Genomic DNA, 15100 nt, shown 5'->3' on the forward strand with positions numbered 1-15100 from the left:
CCCATCCCTTTGGCAGCTGTGTGGTCCCGAGTCTCCCCAAACTGAGCTGAGAGTGGCCTGGAAGGAGGTTCTAGGGACCCCTAAGTTGGTTAGGCACTGACCCATGAAGCCCGCCCACAGGACGTGCTGCACCTTGGTGAGGAGTCGCCCTCTCACCTCTACTACTGCCAGCTGGAGGCCGGGGCCTGCTATGTCTTCACGGAGCAGCTAGGCCGCTTTGCCCTGGTGGGAGAGGCCCTCAGCGTGGCTGCCACCAAACGCCTCAGGCTCCTTCTGTTTGCCCCCGTGGCCTGTACGTCCCTCGAGTACAACATCCGAGTGTACTGCCTGCATGACACCCACGATGCTCTCAAGGTACTGGCGCGCACAGCCCCGTTGGCGGACCACCCAGCCCTCGGCATCCAACTGCCTTGTCTTGGGGGCGACAGGGGGGGTTGCTCCTACCATCGGGCCTTGCTGACCACCCCGGGCACTGCAGGAGGTGGTGCAGCTGGAGAAGCAGCTGGGAGGACAGCTGATCCAGGAGCCCCGTGTCCTGCACTTCAAAGACAGTTACCACAACCTACGTCTGTCCATCCACGACGTGCCCAGCTCCCTGTGGAAGAGCAAGCTCCTCGTCAGCTACCAGGTGAGACCCGAGCCCACGACCAGAGAGCTCCTGGGGCTGGTACTGGGCACACTCGATGCCTCCTCTCTGTCCCTCTCCACAGGAGATCCCTTTTTACCACATCTGGAACGGCACTCAGCAGTACCTACACTGCACCTTCACCCTGGAGCGTGTCAACGCCAGCACCAGCGACCTGGCCTGCAAGGTGTGGGTGTGGCAGGTGGAGGGAGACGGACAGAGCTTCAACATCAACTTTAACATCACTAAGGTGGGAGACAAGATGGTGTGCTCCTAGTACTGGCCATCCCAGGCAGGCTCCACCTCTGCGCGTAGCCGCCCGCCAGCCACCAGCCACCAGCCACCAGCCTTACTCCAGCTACCCCTTCTAGCTTCTTCCAAGTTTCTGGGGACAGAGGTGTAGGTGCTATTTGGGGAGCAGGAGGAGGTAGAGTTGTCCTGAGGGCTCTGGAATGCTTCCCCAAAGAGGGTCTTTGCACTGGGCCCCAAAGGATAAGCAGGAGTGGGAATAATAAGATGATGATGATGATGATGATGATGATGATGATAATAATAATAATAATAATGATATAGCGGGGTGGGAAAGGGCATTTGGGGCAGCAGGCACTGAGCTGAGAGCCATGGCTGTGGATGGTGAACAGAGCAATAGTGTTGGGAGTGGGAAGGCTTTTTCCATCACCGACTGTGGCCAGGTGACTCCGTCTCTGAGATCCAAGGAGTAAGGGAGAGGATGGCCTGCTGCCCCTGTTGTCTGGGGTTACCTGGAAACCCCCCGGGCCGAGGCAGCAGGGGTCGGAGTTCTAACTGGCACCTGTTGCATACGTCCCATACTACAGGACACGAGGTTTGCTGAATTGCTGGCTCTGGAGAGTGAAGGGGGGGTCCCAGCCCTGGTGGGCCCCAGTGCCTTCAAGATTCCCTTCCTCATTCGGCAAAAGATCATTACCAGCCTGGACCCGCCCTGCAGCCGGGGTGCCGACTGGCGAACTCTAGCCCAGAAACTTCACCTGGACAGGTGGGTAGAGCTAGACAGAAAGAGGCTGGTTGGGCAAGGGAGGCAGACAGGGAGGAGGCCTGTAGGCTCTGTGCCACAGCCTCTAGTGGTGTATTTGAGGGCAGCCTGGGATGAGGCCAGACTGACTACTTACTGACAGACTGCCTCTTCTTTGCAGCCATCTTAGCTTCTTTGCCTCCAAGCCCAGCCCTACAGCCATGATCCTCAACCTATGGGAGGCGCGGCACTTCCCCAACGGCAACCTCGGCCAGCTGGCCGCAGCCGTGGCCGGACTGGGCCAGCCAGATGCTGGCCTCTTCACGGTGTCAGAGGCCGAGTGCTGAGACCAGCCAGGCCGGTCATACCTACACTCTCACCAGCTTTGGCACCTGCCAGGGACAGGCGAAAGCCAGACAGGGGCCCTACCCCCACACCCGGGGAGAGCTGCTTGGACAGGCCCCCCTCCTGGCTGAAGTTGTCCCTCGACGCTGGTCCTTCAGACCCTGCCCAAACTCCATCCCTCCATGGCCTGCCTGGCCGGGTCGGTGTAGCCACCTGTTCTCGCTCTGCCCTGGTCCCGGGGCCCAGAGTGGACAGTGCCTGGAGCCTGGGCTGAGCCCAGCCCATCTGTGTGTGTGTGTGTATACGTGTGATGCTACCTCTCTCCCTGTCCCTTGCCAGGGGCCCCGCATACACACAGCATGCGCACACATGCTGGGCTTGGGACATGGCCCCCAGAGCTCCTGCCTGAGGTGGGTCTTATGCAAACATTTCTGTGCCTGCTGGGTAGGGGTCTATTTGAGGGGCCTGGCTTCAAGCCTGGGGGACTAAGGGTCCCAGCTGGACAGGGGCTGGCCCTTGGATTCGGGCACATGATCACCACACAGGCGTGTGTCCATGCATGCCTCGTGTGCTCATCTCACACGCACCCCTCTCCCAGGTCATGCAGGACCCCTCCCCCCACCACACACACATCTCATGCTGCGCACCTGGAGGCTGCTCACGTCTCTCACACCCGGTGTCGGTACACATCTGCCTCTCACTTGCTGCCCTTTCTCCCATCCACCCAGGGACACCCGACGGCTCCTCCCTGATCCTCTCCCTGTACCCCGGCCTCGAGGTGCCCTGCCCAGCGGGGCGTGTGAATATGCAATGGGAGTCCCGGGCTGTACAATGGCAAGTGTGTGTGCCGTGGCGTGCCCGTTCCTGGGGCTGGCCAATGCCCCTGTGTGGGGCCTGTTGTGTGAAGCTTGTGTCCTGACTCTGTCTTAAGTGCATTTCTGCACTTACACTTGGCCTTATGTACACAGCCTTGCCCGGCTGCCGGGGCACGTAGGGATTTTAGCGGACGTGAATGTAAATAAATTATATATATATATTGCTAATCGGAGTGTCACTTCTCTCAGAAAGCCACTGGGTGTGGGCAGACGGCTATAAGGGGGCCGCACACGGGTTTCGTTGGGAGCTTTGGGTGGCTGGGGATCAGGGTAGGCTGAAACCTCAGTCCAGTGAGATTCCATTGTTCCCAGAGATTTCCTCAGATGTGGGCCCTCTGGGTAAGGCGACAAGCAACAGCAGTAACCAGAGCTGCACCTTTGCCAGACCCATCCTCCGACTGCAGAAAGGTGACGGTGCACTGAGGGGCTAGCTTCCGGACTGTTGCCGACACCAGCCTAGAGAAGCTGTGAGGGGAAGCAGCTGAAGTGAGCCCAGCCCAGCCCAGTCCGCCTGGCTGCGCCTCCCGTCCTGACCCACCTACCCAGACTCACTGGGGATGTAGCTTGTAGAGTGTCCCATCTACTCCCACAGACACTGTCAGCTCCTGCAGGCCCCGGTTCTCCCGTATCTTTTCCACCACGGCAGCCACACCTGCCCCACAGAGTTGGGCGGCCCTGCGAGACACGGCCTGGCACACCTCCAAGACCATCAAGGCGTCATCAGATGTCAGAGTCAGTCCCAGATCCTCTAGGATGGCTCGGACCTGACGCAGGGCCAGGCTGTCACTGGGGCCAGGAAGGAACGGAATAGAGAATTAGTTCCCTCTCTCTCTCTCTCTCAAGGTTTCCCCCACTTCATCCTCCAGAGTGGTCCAGAGTAGAGGGAACCAGCAGCATCCAGCATCCTCCCCCAGCAACAAACTCCCTTGCAACGCAGGTACCTTTCAATCTCAGAGAGGAACTTCGTCTTAAAGATGTCCCTGGTCTGAAGGCATTGAGTCTCCTGGCCCCGGAAGAGAACTCCGAGACTGGTTAAGTGCAGGAGGATATAGCGGACGATCTCCCCCAGGTACATACCGCTGATCATTTTCTCAAACCTGTATGAAGGCAGGTGTACGCAGGCCCATACAACAGAGGACCCCATTAGCCTTTCTCCCCAGCCCAGTCTACCCCCTACCACCACTGCCTGGGCCTAAGCCATACCTCTGTTTGCCTGGATTGATGGATGCCTGGTCCACACTAGCATCAAAGCCGGTGCTGAGTGCACCCAGTGAGCCGTCATCCCCAAAGGCACCCCACTCCATGTTGATGCACATGAGGCCCGAGTCCCCAGGCACACTTGCCACATTGCGGAGCTCTTCCATGTAACAGGCGTTGGTGCCGGTTCCTGTAGACAGGCGGGGGGGGGGGGGCAAGGGATGGGGGCTGCTTACTGATACAGACAAAACCCTTCGGGGTCATTCCCACACCCAAACAACAAAATTCAGACTCCTTCTCCTATTTTGTCACATTCAAAACCAGTCCCTGCTCCTGGTCCCCCTTTCTGACACTGTCAGTACCAAAGCCTCTGCACTCCCTACCAGAGCCAAAGTTAGTCAGTCTCCTGTGCTACCCGAAAGGTCATCCCTGGGGGCATGGGCATGGCTCCACTCTGATGCTGGTAAGATGCTGAAGCTTCCTGATCGCCAAGAATGGCTTTAATCGAAATGACAGGAGTGGGCCAGGAGCTGGCACAGGGAGCCCCCCACTGTCTGGCCACAGGTCCTCATAGAATCAGAAACAAGAGCATCATGGGGGCACGGGGACACAGGAGACTCAGAAAAGCCGCACAGAGGGAATGATACGGGAAAAGCAGAGAGGAAGAGACATCCCCTCCTCTCTGCGTGTGTCCAGCTCTGAGTCGTAAGCCCTTGATAGCCCTGCCTGGGATTTCTCTAACGGTTTACACCTCTCCTGAGCACCCACTAGTGTCAGAGCCTATGTTCAAAAGTCTCCCATCCACGGCAGGCCACCACGCGCTCTAAGAGAAGCTTCCTTGCGAGCTCCCTCTCCCACTTGTTCAGGACTAATTCCTGTCTGATCTTAGCCTGTCTGCCCTTGTGTGTGCAGTCAGAGTTAACTGTACGTTGCCACGGGCTGTTCCAGGCTTAATCCCCTCTGGATGCTCGGATCTGAGAACATAGAGTTCCTTTTCCTTTCTGTGTCTTCTGGCCCCTTTATCCAGACGCCGGATAGCCCAAGGGTAAGAGCTTGCTGATGTCTTAGACTCTTGACATCTAAAGAACCTTCCACGAATCACCGACCAGTCATGCCCTCCCATTTCAAACACTGAGTATACACCATGACCCGGGCAGTGTACTCTGCCTGGGCCCCTTCTCGTTCAGTTCTCTGAACCTCTTGACGTAGGCATTGCCACGACATACCTTAAAGTGAAGGGTCAGACTCTAGTGATTTACCCAAGGTCAGACAGATCGGAGCGACACAGCCAGCTCGTAGAAATGCATTTACCAAATGGGCAAACTGAGGCTCGGGAAGATCCAATGACTTAATAGCTAAAATGGACTAAATGCCCCAGTTCTAGACTCCTAGCTCAGTACAATGGCCCAGAACTCAGCTGGGCCATACAGAAAGAATCCCACATCCCCAAGGTCAGAGAAAGGTCCAACCTAAGGAATTAACGAAAGGCAATGAATTATCAGGCACTAGGAGCTCAGAGGGCAAGACCCTCCTTACCAACAATGAGGCCCATCTCACAACGGGGATCATCATAGCCACAGGACATCATGGTCCCCACCGTGTCATTGACAATGGCAACCACATTCAGCTCCACTGCCTGCATGCAAAGGGATGCTGCTAGTTGCTGGGCAACATAGTTGTCATAGCAACCAGCACTGGACTCAGAGGTCTCCGTTATAGAGAGCCCCTTTGCTCCACTCAAGGAAGCAAATGATACTTTGCTCCCCTCCAGGCCTGTCACAGCCCCCAAAGCACCCCTGGAGGTAGACTCCTACCTGTCTGCGCCTAATGGCTTCCCGTAATAGATACACAACATCCTGACCCTCACAGCCTGATGCGTTGAACCCCTTAGTCCAATTCAGGAGGATGCCCTGGGAGGGGATTAAGAAGACAGAAATGTCACTCTGCCTCCCAAACTGTATCCCATCAGAAGCATACATTCTCTGCCCTTCCCATGCAGGAGTCCGTGCCCACTTTGCCCTACAGTCGAAGGCCTTGCTCTCTACCCCTCTCAAGCCCCTGGGAAGCTTTCGGTGTGAAGAAACCTAATAATAACGATTCGACCTATGTCTTCCATTATTAGTTCTGGAATGCTCAGGTGGTCTGAGGGTCTGACTGTTTTAAGATGTTTGCCCAGAAGGAGGGACCCTTTGTAATTGGGTAGGAATGGACAGAGCTGGTAGGATGGTTGCCACATGTAGGAAAAGAGGAAGATGGAGGAACTTTAGAGGCCCAAATGTTAGCAGATCCCACCCTTTCCAAGAAAAGGAGTCACTTGGAAGAGAGGGAGTCTCAGAGTTAGGCGCAGCCATTTCAGTGTGAGACGCCGTCAGTAGTTTTAGGAAGGTAAAGGGTCTGTTGCAAAGTCAGAGACCTGAGCAGGATGGGATGGGGTGGGACGGACAGGTCTTTATTGTGAGCATCTGGACTTAGTAACAAGGGGCAGAACTCTACCTAGAAAGGGTCTGTACTGTAGTGTTTCTTTGTGTATCTCTGGGGGAGAGGGTAGACGAGTGCGAATTAGCCCCAGCTGTCCAAGGAAAATGGCACCGGGCAGGACCGTCCACAGACAAGTGTTCAAGGACTGAACTATACCCCCAGCAAGAAAATGGACTCGATACACAAGTTATATTCGGTTACAAAGACAAAGTGATCAATCAGGCCACATTTTTTTTTTGCATACCCAGATTTGTCCACTGAGACACATACACACACACACACACACACACACACACACACACGTCTTGTGAAGAACAGTTAACAGAAGTGAGCATGGTTTACCAAACAGACTAGAGGACAGAGGAAAAGCAGCAACGACCCCACCCAGACCATGGTGTGAAGGACAGCAGAGACGCTGGGACGGGAGCACAGGGGAAAGCAACACGCGCAGGCTGGTGGGTAGAGACAGATGGTGATGGCCAGAAGACAGCCCAGGAGAGAGCAGAGCTCTTCAAAGGCAGCAGGCAGGCCCCTCAGCATGGGGTGCTTCCAAGCAAACTGGGGGCGCTGAGCTTCCTGGGAGCCTGGACAAGAAGGCCTAAGACTCGCTGTCCCTACTCCGGGGGCAGGCATGCGCTGAGAAGCCGGCTATACGTGTTGAAGGACATGATGTGTCTTGAGTAGGTTTGACCTACGACCTATCGCTCTGCTACCTAGATCAGACACAGAGCACTGTGTCAAGCTAAGAAGGAAACACACAAAGAAGTGTGTGACCTCAAGCCTCTTCTGGAGAAAAGAACAAACGCTGCTCCCTGAAGGCTGAACACCATGGCGGAACACCAGAGGCATGGCGGAACACCAGAGGCATGGCGGAACACCAGAGGCATGGCGGAACACCAGAGGCATGGCGGAACGCCGGAGGCACGGTGGAACACCAGAGGCACAGCGGAACACCAGAGGCATGGCAGAACGGGACAATGTAGCTTCTGGTCAGCACCAAGCTAGGCCAGTGCTGTTCTCAAATGCCTCCTCCCCAAACATGGGCACACTATCTTTGGGGGGAGCCAGGATTGCGTCCAGTCCATCTCAACAATGCTGCTCCCCCTACTCAGACTTTCCCTTGACGTCCTGCCCACTCTTAAAGGACACATGGATCGGAGGTCCTTAATTCCCTTACCTGGTCCAGGCCAAGCTGCTTGCATGGGAAAGAGAAGGTGAAACCCAGGGGTAGGCTCTGTCCACTAAGGCCCTGCCTCTTCTGGAAGTCCACGATGCAGTCCACAATGTGGTCAAAGAGCTGCAGGAGAGGGCATGTCAAGGGGTAGACCCTCTCCCGCCTTCTCCACCTCTGACATCAAGGCTTGAACCATTTGTACCTTCTGTCCAGAGCCCTGGGCTATACACTCAGGAATGGAGTAGACCTGGTTGATGATCTGCACACTGCCCTTGGCCACTTGTACCAACAGGACACGGAAGTTGGTGCCCCCTAGGTCCAAGGCCAGGAAATCACCTCGCTCTGTGGGACAGAGGCACTCGGTACCAGGAGGAAAGTGTCGGCTCCAGCCCTAGCTCACTCTGTGACACACAGGAGCCCACACTCAGGCCAGGTGCTCACCACTGCCATCGGGCGTTGCTCGGACGTAAGTGGGCAGCATGCGGAGGGAGGAGGCCTCTCCTTGAAGCCCCCTGATCATGGCTTCCCGCATTTGTGCCTGCACCTCTGTCAACTGCTCCAAGGTCAGTTGAAATGGTGCCAGGGTCTCTTCCAGGATGCGCCTGTGGGCAGCCAGGCGGGCAGCCACAGCTGTCACCATTGCCACACCCCGGCCACCACCATCCACAGAGGGGATGAAGGAGACGTCACAGTTTGGGGCCAGGAGCATTACTGTCTCCTTTAGGATGCAGAGGAACCTATGCAAACACACCAGGTTCACTCAGCTCTGCATCTGAACCCTATTTAAAGTTTATTATTTTAAATTTTATTTTTTTATTTTTAATCAGTTATTTTGTTTATTTACATTCCAAATGCTGTCACCCTTCCCGGTTTCCCCTCCGCAACCCCCCTATCCCATCCCCTCTCCCCCCTGCTTCTATAGCGGTGCTCTCCCACCCACCCACCCACTCTGCCTCGCTGCCCTAGCATCCCCCTACGCGGGTGCATCAAGCCCCCACAGGACCAAGGGCCTCCCCTCCCATTGATGCCAGATAAGGCCATCCACTGCTGCATATGCAGCTGGAGCCATGGGTTTTAATAGAATTTTATTTTATTAAAAAATAAAACAAATTAGTCCTAAACCTGTTCCTTGGTACCAACCATACATCCAGTGCCCTCCCTGCCCCTCTCGCTGGCACACATAAAAAGAAATGTTTTTCTCTTTTTACATGTCTCCGGGCATCCCACAACCTAGACTAACTCCCAACTCTTCACATCCGCTAGCTCGCACACAGGGTACCAGAGTGCCCTCTGGATATATATCATAAATGCTCACATAGGATCCTATCCTCAGAATACCTGGGGTGTCGTTCAAACACTCGCCCTCCAGTGGCCACAGCCACTTGCAGTGTCTGCTGATCCCTGCTGTGCTGGAGGCGGGAGAGGACTGCAGCCAGGGCAGCCGCACAGAGCTGGGCAGCCCGTGTGCACACAGCCTCGCACACACACTGCACCAGTTCAGCATCTGAGGCCTGAGGGCTGAGACCCAACTCCTGCAGGATGGTGTGGACGCGGACTGTCCCAGAGGCCAGGCTGCAGGGAGGAGGGTGAAGACGCATGGGTGGTGCTGAACATAGTAGCTCCCCATCCCACCACAGCCCCACAGCTACCTTGGAAAGAGAGTGCCTTAGCCCCTTCCAAGTAGACCCCCCCCCCCGCCATGCCCCCTTGCCATGCCCCTTGGATAAGCTGCAAGTCTCCCTCCCATACTCCTCCATCTCAGCCACGTGGTCCAGGAGGATGCAGCCTTGATTCAGCAACGCAGGAGAGGCACAGCCACCAAAGAGGACCCCGTGCTGGGTCAAGTGGACCAGCACCAGCCGCACCAGCTCACCCAGGTAAAGGCCTCCAATCATCTTCTCAAACCTACGGTGGAGGGAGAGACTAGCTGAAGCCCTGCTTGAGCCCCCCAGCCCACTTGAACTCTCAAATTGAAATCTGAGGTCCCAGACTGAGGACTCCAGCAGTAAATGGCCTCCCAGGGAGACAAGTGGGTTTACCCTTTCTAACTCTTTGGGTTACATCCGGAGCCAGGAAAGTAGGTAGACATTTTACCCAGCTGTTCCCAACCCCCAACCCCCAACCTGCCACGGCTGACATGAAGGATCAAAGATTGAAAACTCGGGGTTCTAGCACTCTGAGGCCTTTCTTTTTGAGTCTAACTTGGAACCCCCAAAGGCAAGCCCAGAGAGATAGGAAGAGGTCGGAGCCCAAGAGCCGAAGAGGTAGGTAAGAAGAGTAATGTGACAGCCTAAACAAAGTCAGGGAAGCCACTGCCAGGCCACCACCTCTGAGCACCAGGAGTCAGGGACTTGCGGTCCAGGGCAGAGTCGAAGGTGGTCAGGACTGGCCCTAGGGCATCTTCGTCATAGAAGGAGCCCCACTCGATGCTGACACAGGTGCGGCCTCGGTCCTCATCCAGAGCGGCCACGTGCCGCGCCTCCTCCATGTAGCACGCATTGGTACCAGTGTCTGGTGGGAAGGACCCCATCAGAGCCTGCCCACCAGGCAGCTGCCACCTTTCATTCCAAATGGGCCCTGGCTCACCTACAATCAGCCCGACTTCACACGGCCTGGTGCCCAGCTCACAGCCCATCATGGTGCCCACCGTGTCATTCACCATGGCTACCACATCAATCCTGTATGTCTGGCAATGGAGAGAAGAGAGAATCAGAGCCAGTCTCATGCTCGGGGCTTTCCTTCCATCCCCTCCCCCAGCTTAGGTTCTCAGGACCTGGAAGATGGTCCCATAGCTGAGCGCCTCACCCACACCCTGGCCTGGCATCCCAAGATAAGCCTTGGAACCTAAATTCTAACCAGTACCCTGGGCTTAGTGCAAAAGACCTGCCCTTCTAGAGCATGGAGATTTTGTCAAGGGCACTTCTCCCCAGGCTCAGCTCAGACCCAAGGCCCACTGCTCCCACCCTGCACCCTCTGCTGCTTCTCGAGTTAGGTCCACACAGGGGCAGTCTTTTATTAGAATGCTTTCCCTTCTAGCATGTGAAGGTCTGCAGGTCTGGGTCAAAGGTTTCTTTTTTGCTTTTGTTTTTATCTTTCCCATGTCCTGTTCCCCTCCCAAACCCCTCCCCGCAGGGCACGATCGTCTTATTTGAGTCGTTCTTTGCTTACTATGGAAGCAACATTAACCCCAGGGTCAACATGGATAAAGGCTGTGCATAGGGAAAGAAAGCAGGACCTTCCAGAAACACAGGCATAACCTACAGATGCCAAGGCCAGGCCAGCAGGGGCAGCCCTCCATCACCCCGACCCTCACTTACCCCCTGCCTCTGAATGGCATCTCTTAGCAACTGGACCACATCCTGGCCTTCCACGCCACTGCACCTAAAACCTTTTGTCCAGGAAATGAGGGTGCTCTGGGGACAGAGAAGCCGGTTAATTTTTTTCCCCTGTGGCCTTCACAAGGGCCATAGTCGCTTTCTGCTCACTGACCCCATGTGCCCCCCAACCTCACCCTGTCCAAGCCTGTCTGGTGACAAGGAAAAGAGAAATTGAACCCAAGCTTCAGACCCTGATTCTCCACGGGGTATGCATCCAGGAATTCAGAGAGGCAGCGGGCAGCAAAGTCAAAGAGCTATGGGAACAAGAGGCATGCTTAGCTTTGACCGCCTGAGTCCCAGCTGCCCAGCCAAGTCTCCAGCCCCAGAGGAGGCACCCTGACTGCCCACCTGCTGGCCAGCACCTAGGATCACCTCTTGAGGGATCACAAACTCCCGGCTCCTGGGCTCCACGCTGTGTTCTTTGGTGCCTGTCAGTGTTACCCACAGCACACGCAGTGACGCTTCTGTGGCCCCCAGCTCCAGCACCAGGAAATCCCCTTGCTCTAGATGGCGGACAGGTCATAGAAAGACATACAGTTGCCAAAGCTGCCTGCCTCACAGAAAAGCTTCCAGTTAAAGGGGCCTCAGAGACGGTGGACAGAGGTAAGGAACTTCCCCATCCCCCAGTTCCCCACGTTCCCCATGTCTGGCCGCCCATCCAAGTCTGAGTTACCCACCAGTGCCATGTGGTGTGGACCTCACGTATGTGGGCAACATCCTGACAGAAGGAGCGGGACTGTCCTGTCCCTTCAGTGCCTGCCCCATGGAGCACAGGAGACTGGCTTGGATCTGCTGTAGCTGTGTCCTGGTCACCTTGAATTGCTGCAAGCATTCCTGCACCTGGGAAGAAGCAAGCCAACATGGGGAGGGAGCCACTCTCCAACTTCAGCTGGGACAGGACTGTCCTGCCCAACTTGCCCCTTGCCTTCTTAGGCCCTCTGATTCCTGGGGGCTGCCTAGCATCCTGCTCCATTCTCCCTGAGCCCCACTGGCCCTCCAGTCCCCCTCCTTGAGGCTCCTCTCACCTTGGCTGGCTTGCTGTTCAAAAGCTACTCCAAGCTCCTGCATCCTGCGAGGGTCACAAGGAAGAGAAGCCACTTCCCTTTGTGCTCCGTATCCAGGAGACTTCCTCTCTGTTCCTGCATTCTCCCCTCTTCCATCTAGCTTTTTTTAATTTTTTTTTTTTATTTTTGGTGAAGCCTCTCTCCTACCATGATAATTGCTTTTCTGTTCTCTGGGGCAAGAGATCTGCAACTGACTCTTTGTAAGCTATCAATGAGTGAACAAATAGTGAAGAGACTTCACACACTAGGGCTGGCCTCTCCCCACCTTCTCTCAGGGTCTGGAGTCTAAGCCAGCCCACCTCCGGAGTACAGAGACTACAGAGCCAAGGATGGCTTTCCCTTCGCTTGGCCACTCTTCCCGACCCAGAACTACGGCAAATGCAGCCCACCATACAGCTCAAGTCCTGTTCCTGCTTCCTGCTGATTCCCCTGTGGAAGACAGAGTCAGCACTGTCTGGCTGTGTAAGGTCCTGGTACTGATGGTGGCTACAGATAAGGGGGAGGCAGGATTAGAACTGTGTGACTTGGGGACAGTCACATTTTTAGACACAAGTGGAGGACATCTTACAAGTGGTGACCTAAGTCACCAGCCATCTGAAGTTCTGAGGGAAGAGAATAAGAAAGGTTTTCTCCAGAACAAGGGGATGGCGTTCGGGGAGCACTGGCCTAGGAGGGATCAGACTGATGGGGAGGCTGAGAGAGTGAGAGAGAGCAAAGGCTGTAGCAACCCAGGTTCTTGCTCTGCCAGAAGCTCAAGGGAGAGCTCAGAACCTCAGCTCTGTGAAGAAGCACCCTTTGGATGACGCCTCTTGTTCATCCACCAAAAAAAGCCCCACTATCAGCTGGCAGTTCCATAGCTCCATCCTTGCCCAACTTAGATCTTTCTAAGGCCCAATTTCCTGTGGCACAGGAATTCTACTCTAAAGATTCATTGCCCCAGACTGGACCCAAATCTGTGAAGCAACTCAGAGCACCTCTAAAGAGAGCAGGGATGAAAGGGGGAGGCAAGGACTCAACCCCAACCCCTCTTTATGAAGCTCCGGGGAAGCCACTCTCTAAGGAGGCAAACAACCTGGCCGGAGTCCAAGACACCCTGTTATATGCCTACATCGGCACAGATGCTTCCAGACACTGGGAGTGGTTGTTTTCTGTGTTATAAGTGAGGATGCCTAGGCTTGGAGAACATAAGCCATCTGTCCAGCCCAAGGAGATCTGAAGGGGCAGGGTAGATTGTGAATCAGGTCAATAGTACTGCAAAGATATTCCCATTCCGATGGGAAGTTAGATAAAAACAAAACCAAACCAAAATCAAAACTAGTGCTTCCTCTGAAAAGAAACATGTGTGATGACATGTGATAACGTGCGGTGACATGTGATGACCAGACAAAAGAAACAAGAGAAAACTTCAGCCCTCACTCTGCCAGGACCACAGCAAGCTATGAACAGGTCTCAGGATTTGTTAACTGGATCGTTGGGGTGACCTAATGATTAGAAGGGAATATTGCCTGATCAATGTAGTAAGTTCCAAGCCAGTTCAGGCTACAGAGTGAACCCTGTATCAGCAGGGTGGGGCTTGCAGTGTCCATGAAAGCAGAAAGGCATGGTTTAGATGGGAGTGTTTTAGCATTATAAGGGAAAAAACCAAGACAAAACACGGACAAGTTAATGGCTTGGGCCGGTTAATGGTTTTCTTTTCTTCCTCTTCCCCACCTCTACCTGCCCCCACCCCAATCAGAGTGAGATGTTCAAGAGGAGAGACTATGAGATGAGCAAGTCCTGCCCATGACCCAGGAGATAACCTCTCTTTTCTGTCCATCTGGGGCTGAGAGTGGAGCCCTCCTGGTGTGAGTATGAAATCCACTATGGCCTCTGTGCTGACTGTTTAATGAGCTTGTTGTACCGGTTAGCCTGGCTCCATCACGTCAGTCACCTGTTTGAACAAGTGATCTCCTCGATCAAGTAACAGAACAAAGACAACAAGGACTAAGTTGAGGACTAAGTCAGCACCAGAGCCATGGCTGACACAGAGGGCATGCTCCGTGGAGGGCTCCCTTCAGGGCACGAGACACAGTCATCCTGGAGGGCCTGATTCTACACCTTTAGGTAACAAAAAGAGACTTCTACAAAGTTCTGGCGAGGGACTAGAAGATGTAGCTGGTCACTTATGACATGTGGTGTCGTGTGATGACACGTGATAGAGTGTGGTGGTGTGTGATGACACATGATAACATGTGGTGACCTGTGATAACCACCCTCCTCCCACCTCCGGCCATGGAAAGGGATTCCAAAGTGAGGTCTGAGTGCTGAGTGCTGTCTCTGGCTGTAGAACATTTGACATTCCTGGGAAGCCCCCCAAAGCCATAGGAAATTTATTAAACTACAGGTACATACAACAAAGCCCATAAGATTTGGGTCTAGGTTGGCGGGGGGGGGGGGTCTCTGGAGGAAGGGGCATGATGACAACCAGAGAACAAGCCATGGTGAGGTTGTCATTGCTCTTTCCTGGAGCCCAGCTATGGACTGAACACAGAGGAAATGTTGACGGGCAGGGTCTGAGGCACAGGTTGCACCAAGGTGTGTGCGTGTGTGACATTCAGTGTCAGTAAGGCCCCCGCAGTTGGATAAGGAACCTCGGAAGCATATGTCAGAGGATGACAGAAAACAGAAACCACAGGGAGTGGTCAAGGAGAGCACTCAAATAAGTTATTTTCCTCTGCTTTTCTGACAAGGAAATGGAGAACCAAGAGTTATGAAATGGTTTACATAAGCATCTTCTGCTCCAGGATGTGGTAGGTAAAGGCTTCTAAATCTTAGTCAAGATGAAGGGGAAGGCTGCTGATGTAGTTGAGTGGCAAACACTTGACTGGAATTCAGTCCTCATACCACTAAAACCACACGCACGCGCACACACATACACCATACATACATACACACACACACACACACACACACACACACACACACACACACACAC

At 54.6% G+C, this 15100-nt stretch overlaps 2 protein-coding genes across 3 annotated transcripts in view; one reads left to right on the forward strand and one right to left on the reverse strand.

Moving 5' to 3' along the window:
* Unc5a (unc-5 netrin receptor A) overlaps nucleotides 1–3004 on the forward strand; it is a 57814-nt gene extending 54810 nt beyond the window's left edge. Inside the window, exons 11-15 of one of the 2 annotated variants that reach the window (XM_021216068.1) lie at nucleotides 121–354; nucleotides 479–628; nucleotides 711–875; nucleotides 1462–1640; nucleotides 1798–3004. In XM_021216068.1, the coding sequence (XP_021071727.1) occupies nucleotides 121–354; nucleotides 479–628; nucleotides 711–875; nucleotides 1462–1640; nucleotides 1798–1963 (894 nt within the window). In that variant the 3' untranslated portion in view covers nucleotides 1964–3004. The remainder of the gene's footprint in view (nucleotides 1–120; nucleotides 355–478; nucleotides 629–710; nucleotides 876–1461; nucleotides 1641–1797) is intronic. The other variant, XM_021216067.2, reaches the window with a different exon arrangement.
* The window catches only part of Hk3 (hexokinase 3), a 14801-nt gene continuing 2671 nt past the window's right edge, over nucleotides 2971–15100 (reverse strand). Inside the window, exons 3-19 of the mRNA XM_021216062.2 lie at nucleotides 11740–11902; nucleotides 11411–11565; nucleotides 11197–11316; nucleotides 11003–11098; nucleotides 10272–10371; nucleotides 10013–10196; nucleotides 9435–9590; nucleotides 9024–9257; nucleotides 8127–8422; nucleotides 7888–8027; nucleotides 7689–7808; nucleotides 5848–5943; nucleotides 5570–5669; nucleotides 4040–4223; nucleotides 3778–3933; nucleotides 3389–3622; nucleotides 2971–3301 (exon numbers count right to left, since the gene is read on the reverse strand). Coding sequence (XP_021071721.1) covers nucleotides 3157–3301; nucleotides 3389–3622; nucleotides 3778–3933; nucleotides 4040–4223; nucleotides 5570–5669; nucleotides 5848–5943; nucleotides 7689–7808; nucleotides 7888–8027; nucleotides 8127–8422; nucleotides 9024–9257; nucleotides 9435–9590; nucleotides 10013–10196; nucleotides 10272–10371; nucleotides 11003–11098; nucleotides 11197–11316; nucleotides 11411–11565; nucleotides 11740–11902 — 2679 coding nt within the window. The 3' untranslated portion in view covers nucleotides 2971–3156. The remainder of the gene's footprint in view (nucleotides 3302–3388; nucleotides 3623–3777; nucleotides 3934–4039; nucleotides 4224–5569; nucleotides 5670–5847; nucleotides 5944–7688; nucleotides 7809–7887; nucleotides 8028–8126; nucleotides 8423–9023; nucleotides 9258–9434; nucleotides 9591–10012; nucleotides 10197–10271; nucleotides 10372–11002; nucleotides 11099–11196; nucleotides 11317–11410; nucleotides 11566–11739; nucleotides 11903–15100) is intronic.

This window comes from Mus pahari, chromosome 16 (genome assembly GCF_900095145.1).
Source record: "Mus pahari chromosome 16, PAHARI_EIJ_v1.1, whole genome shotgun sequence".
Taxonomy (NCBI): Eukaryota; Metazoa; Chordata; class Mammalia; order Rodentia; family Muridae; genus Mus; species Mus pahari.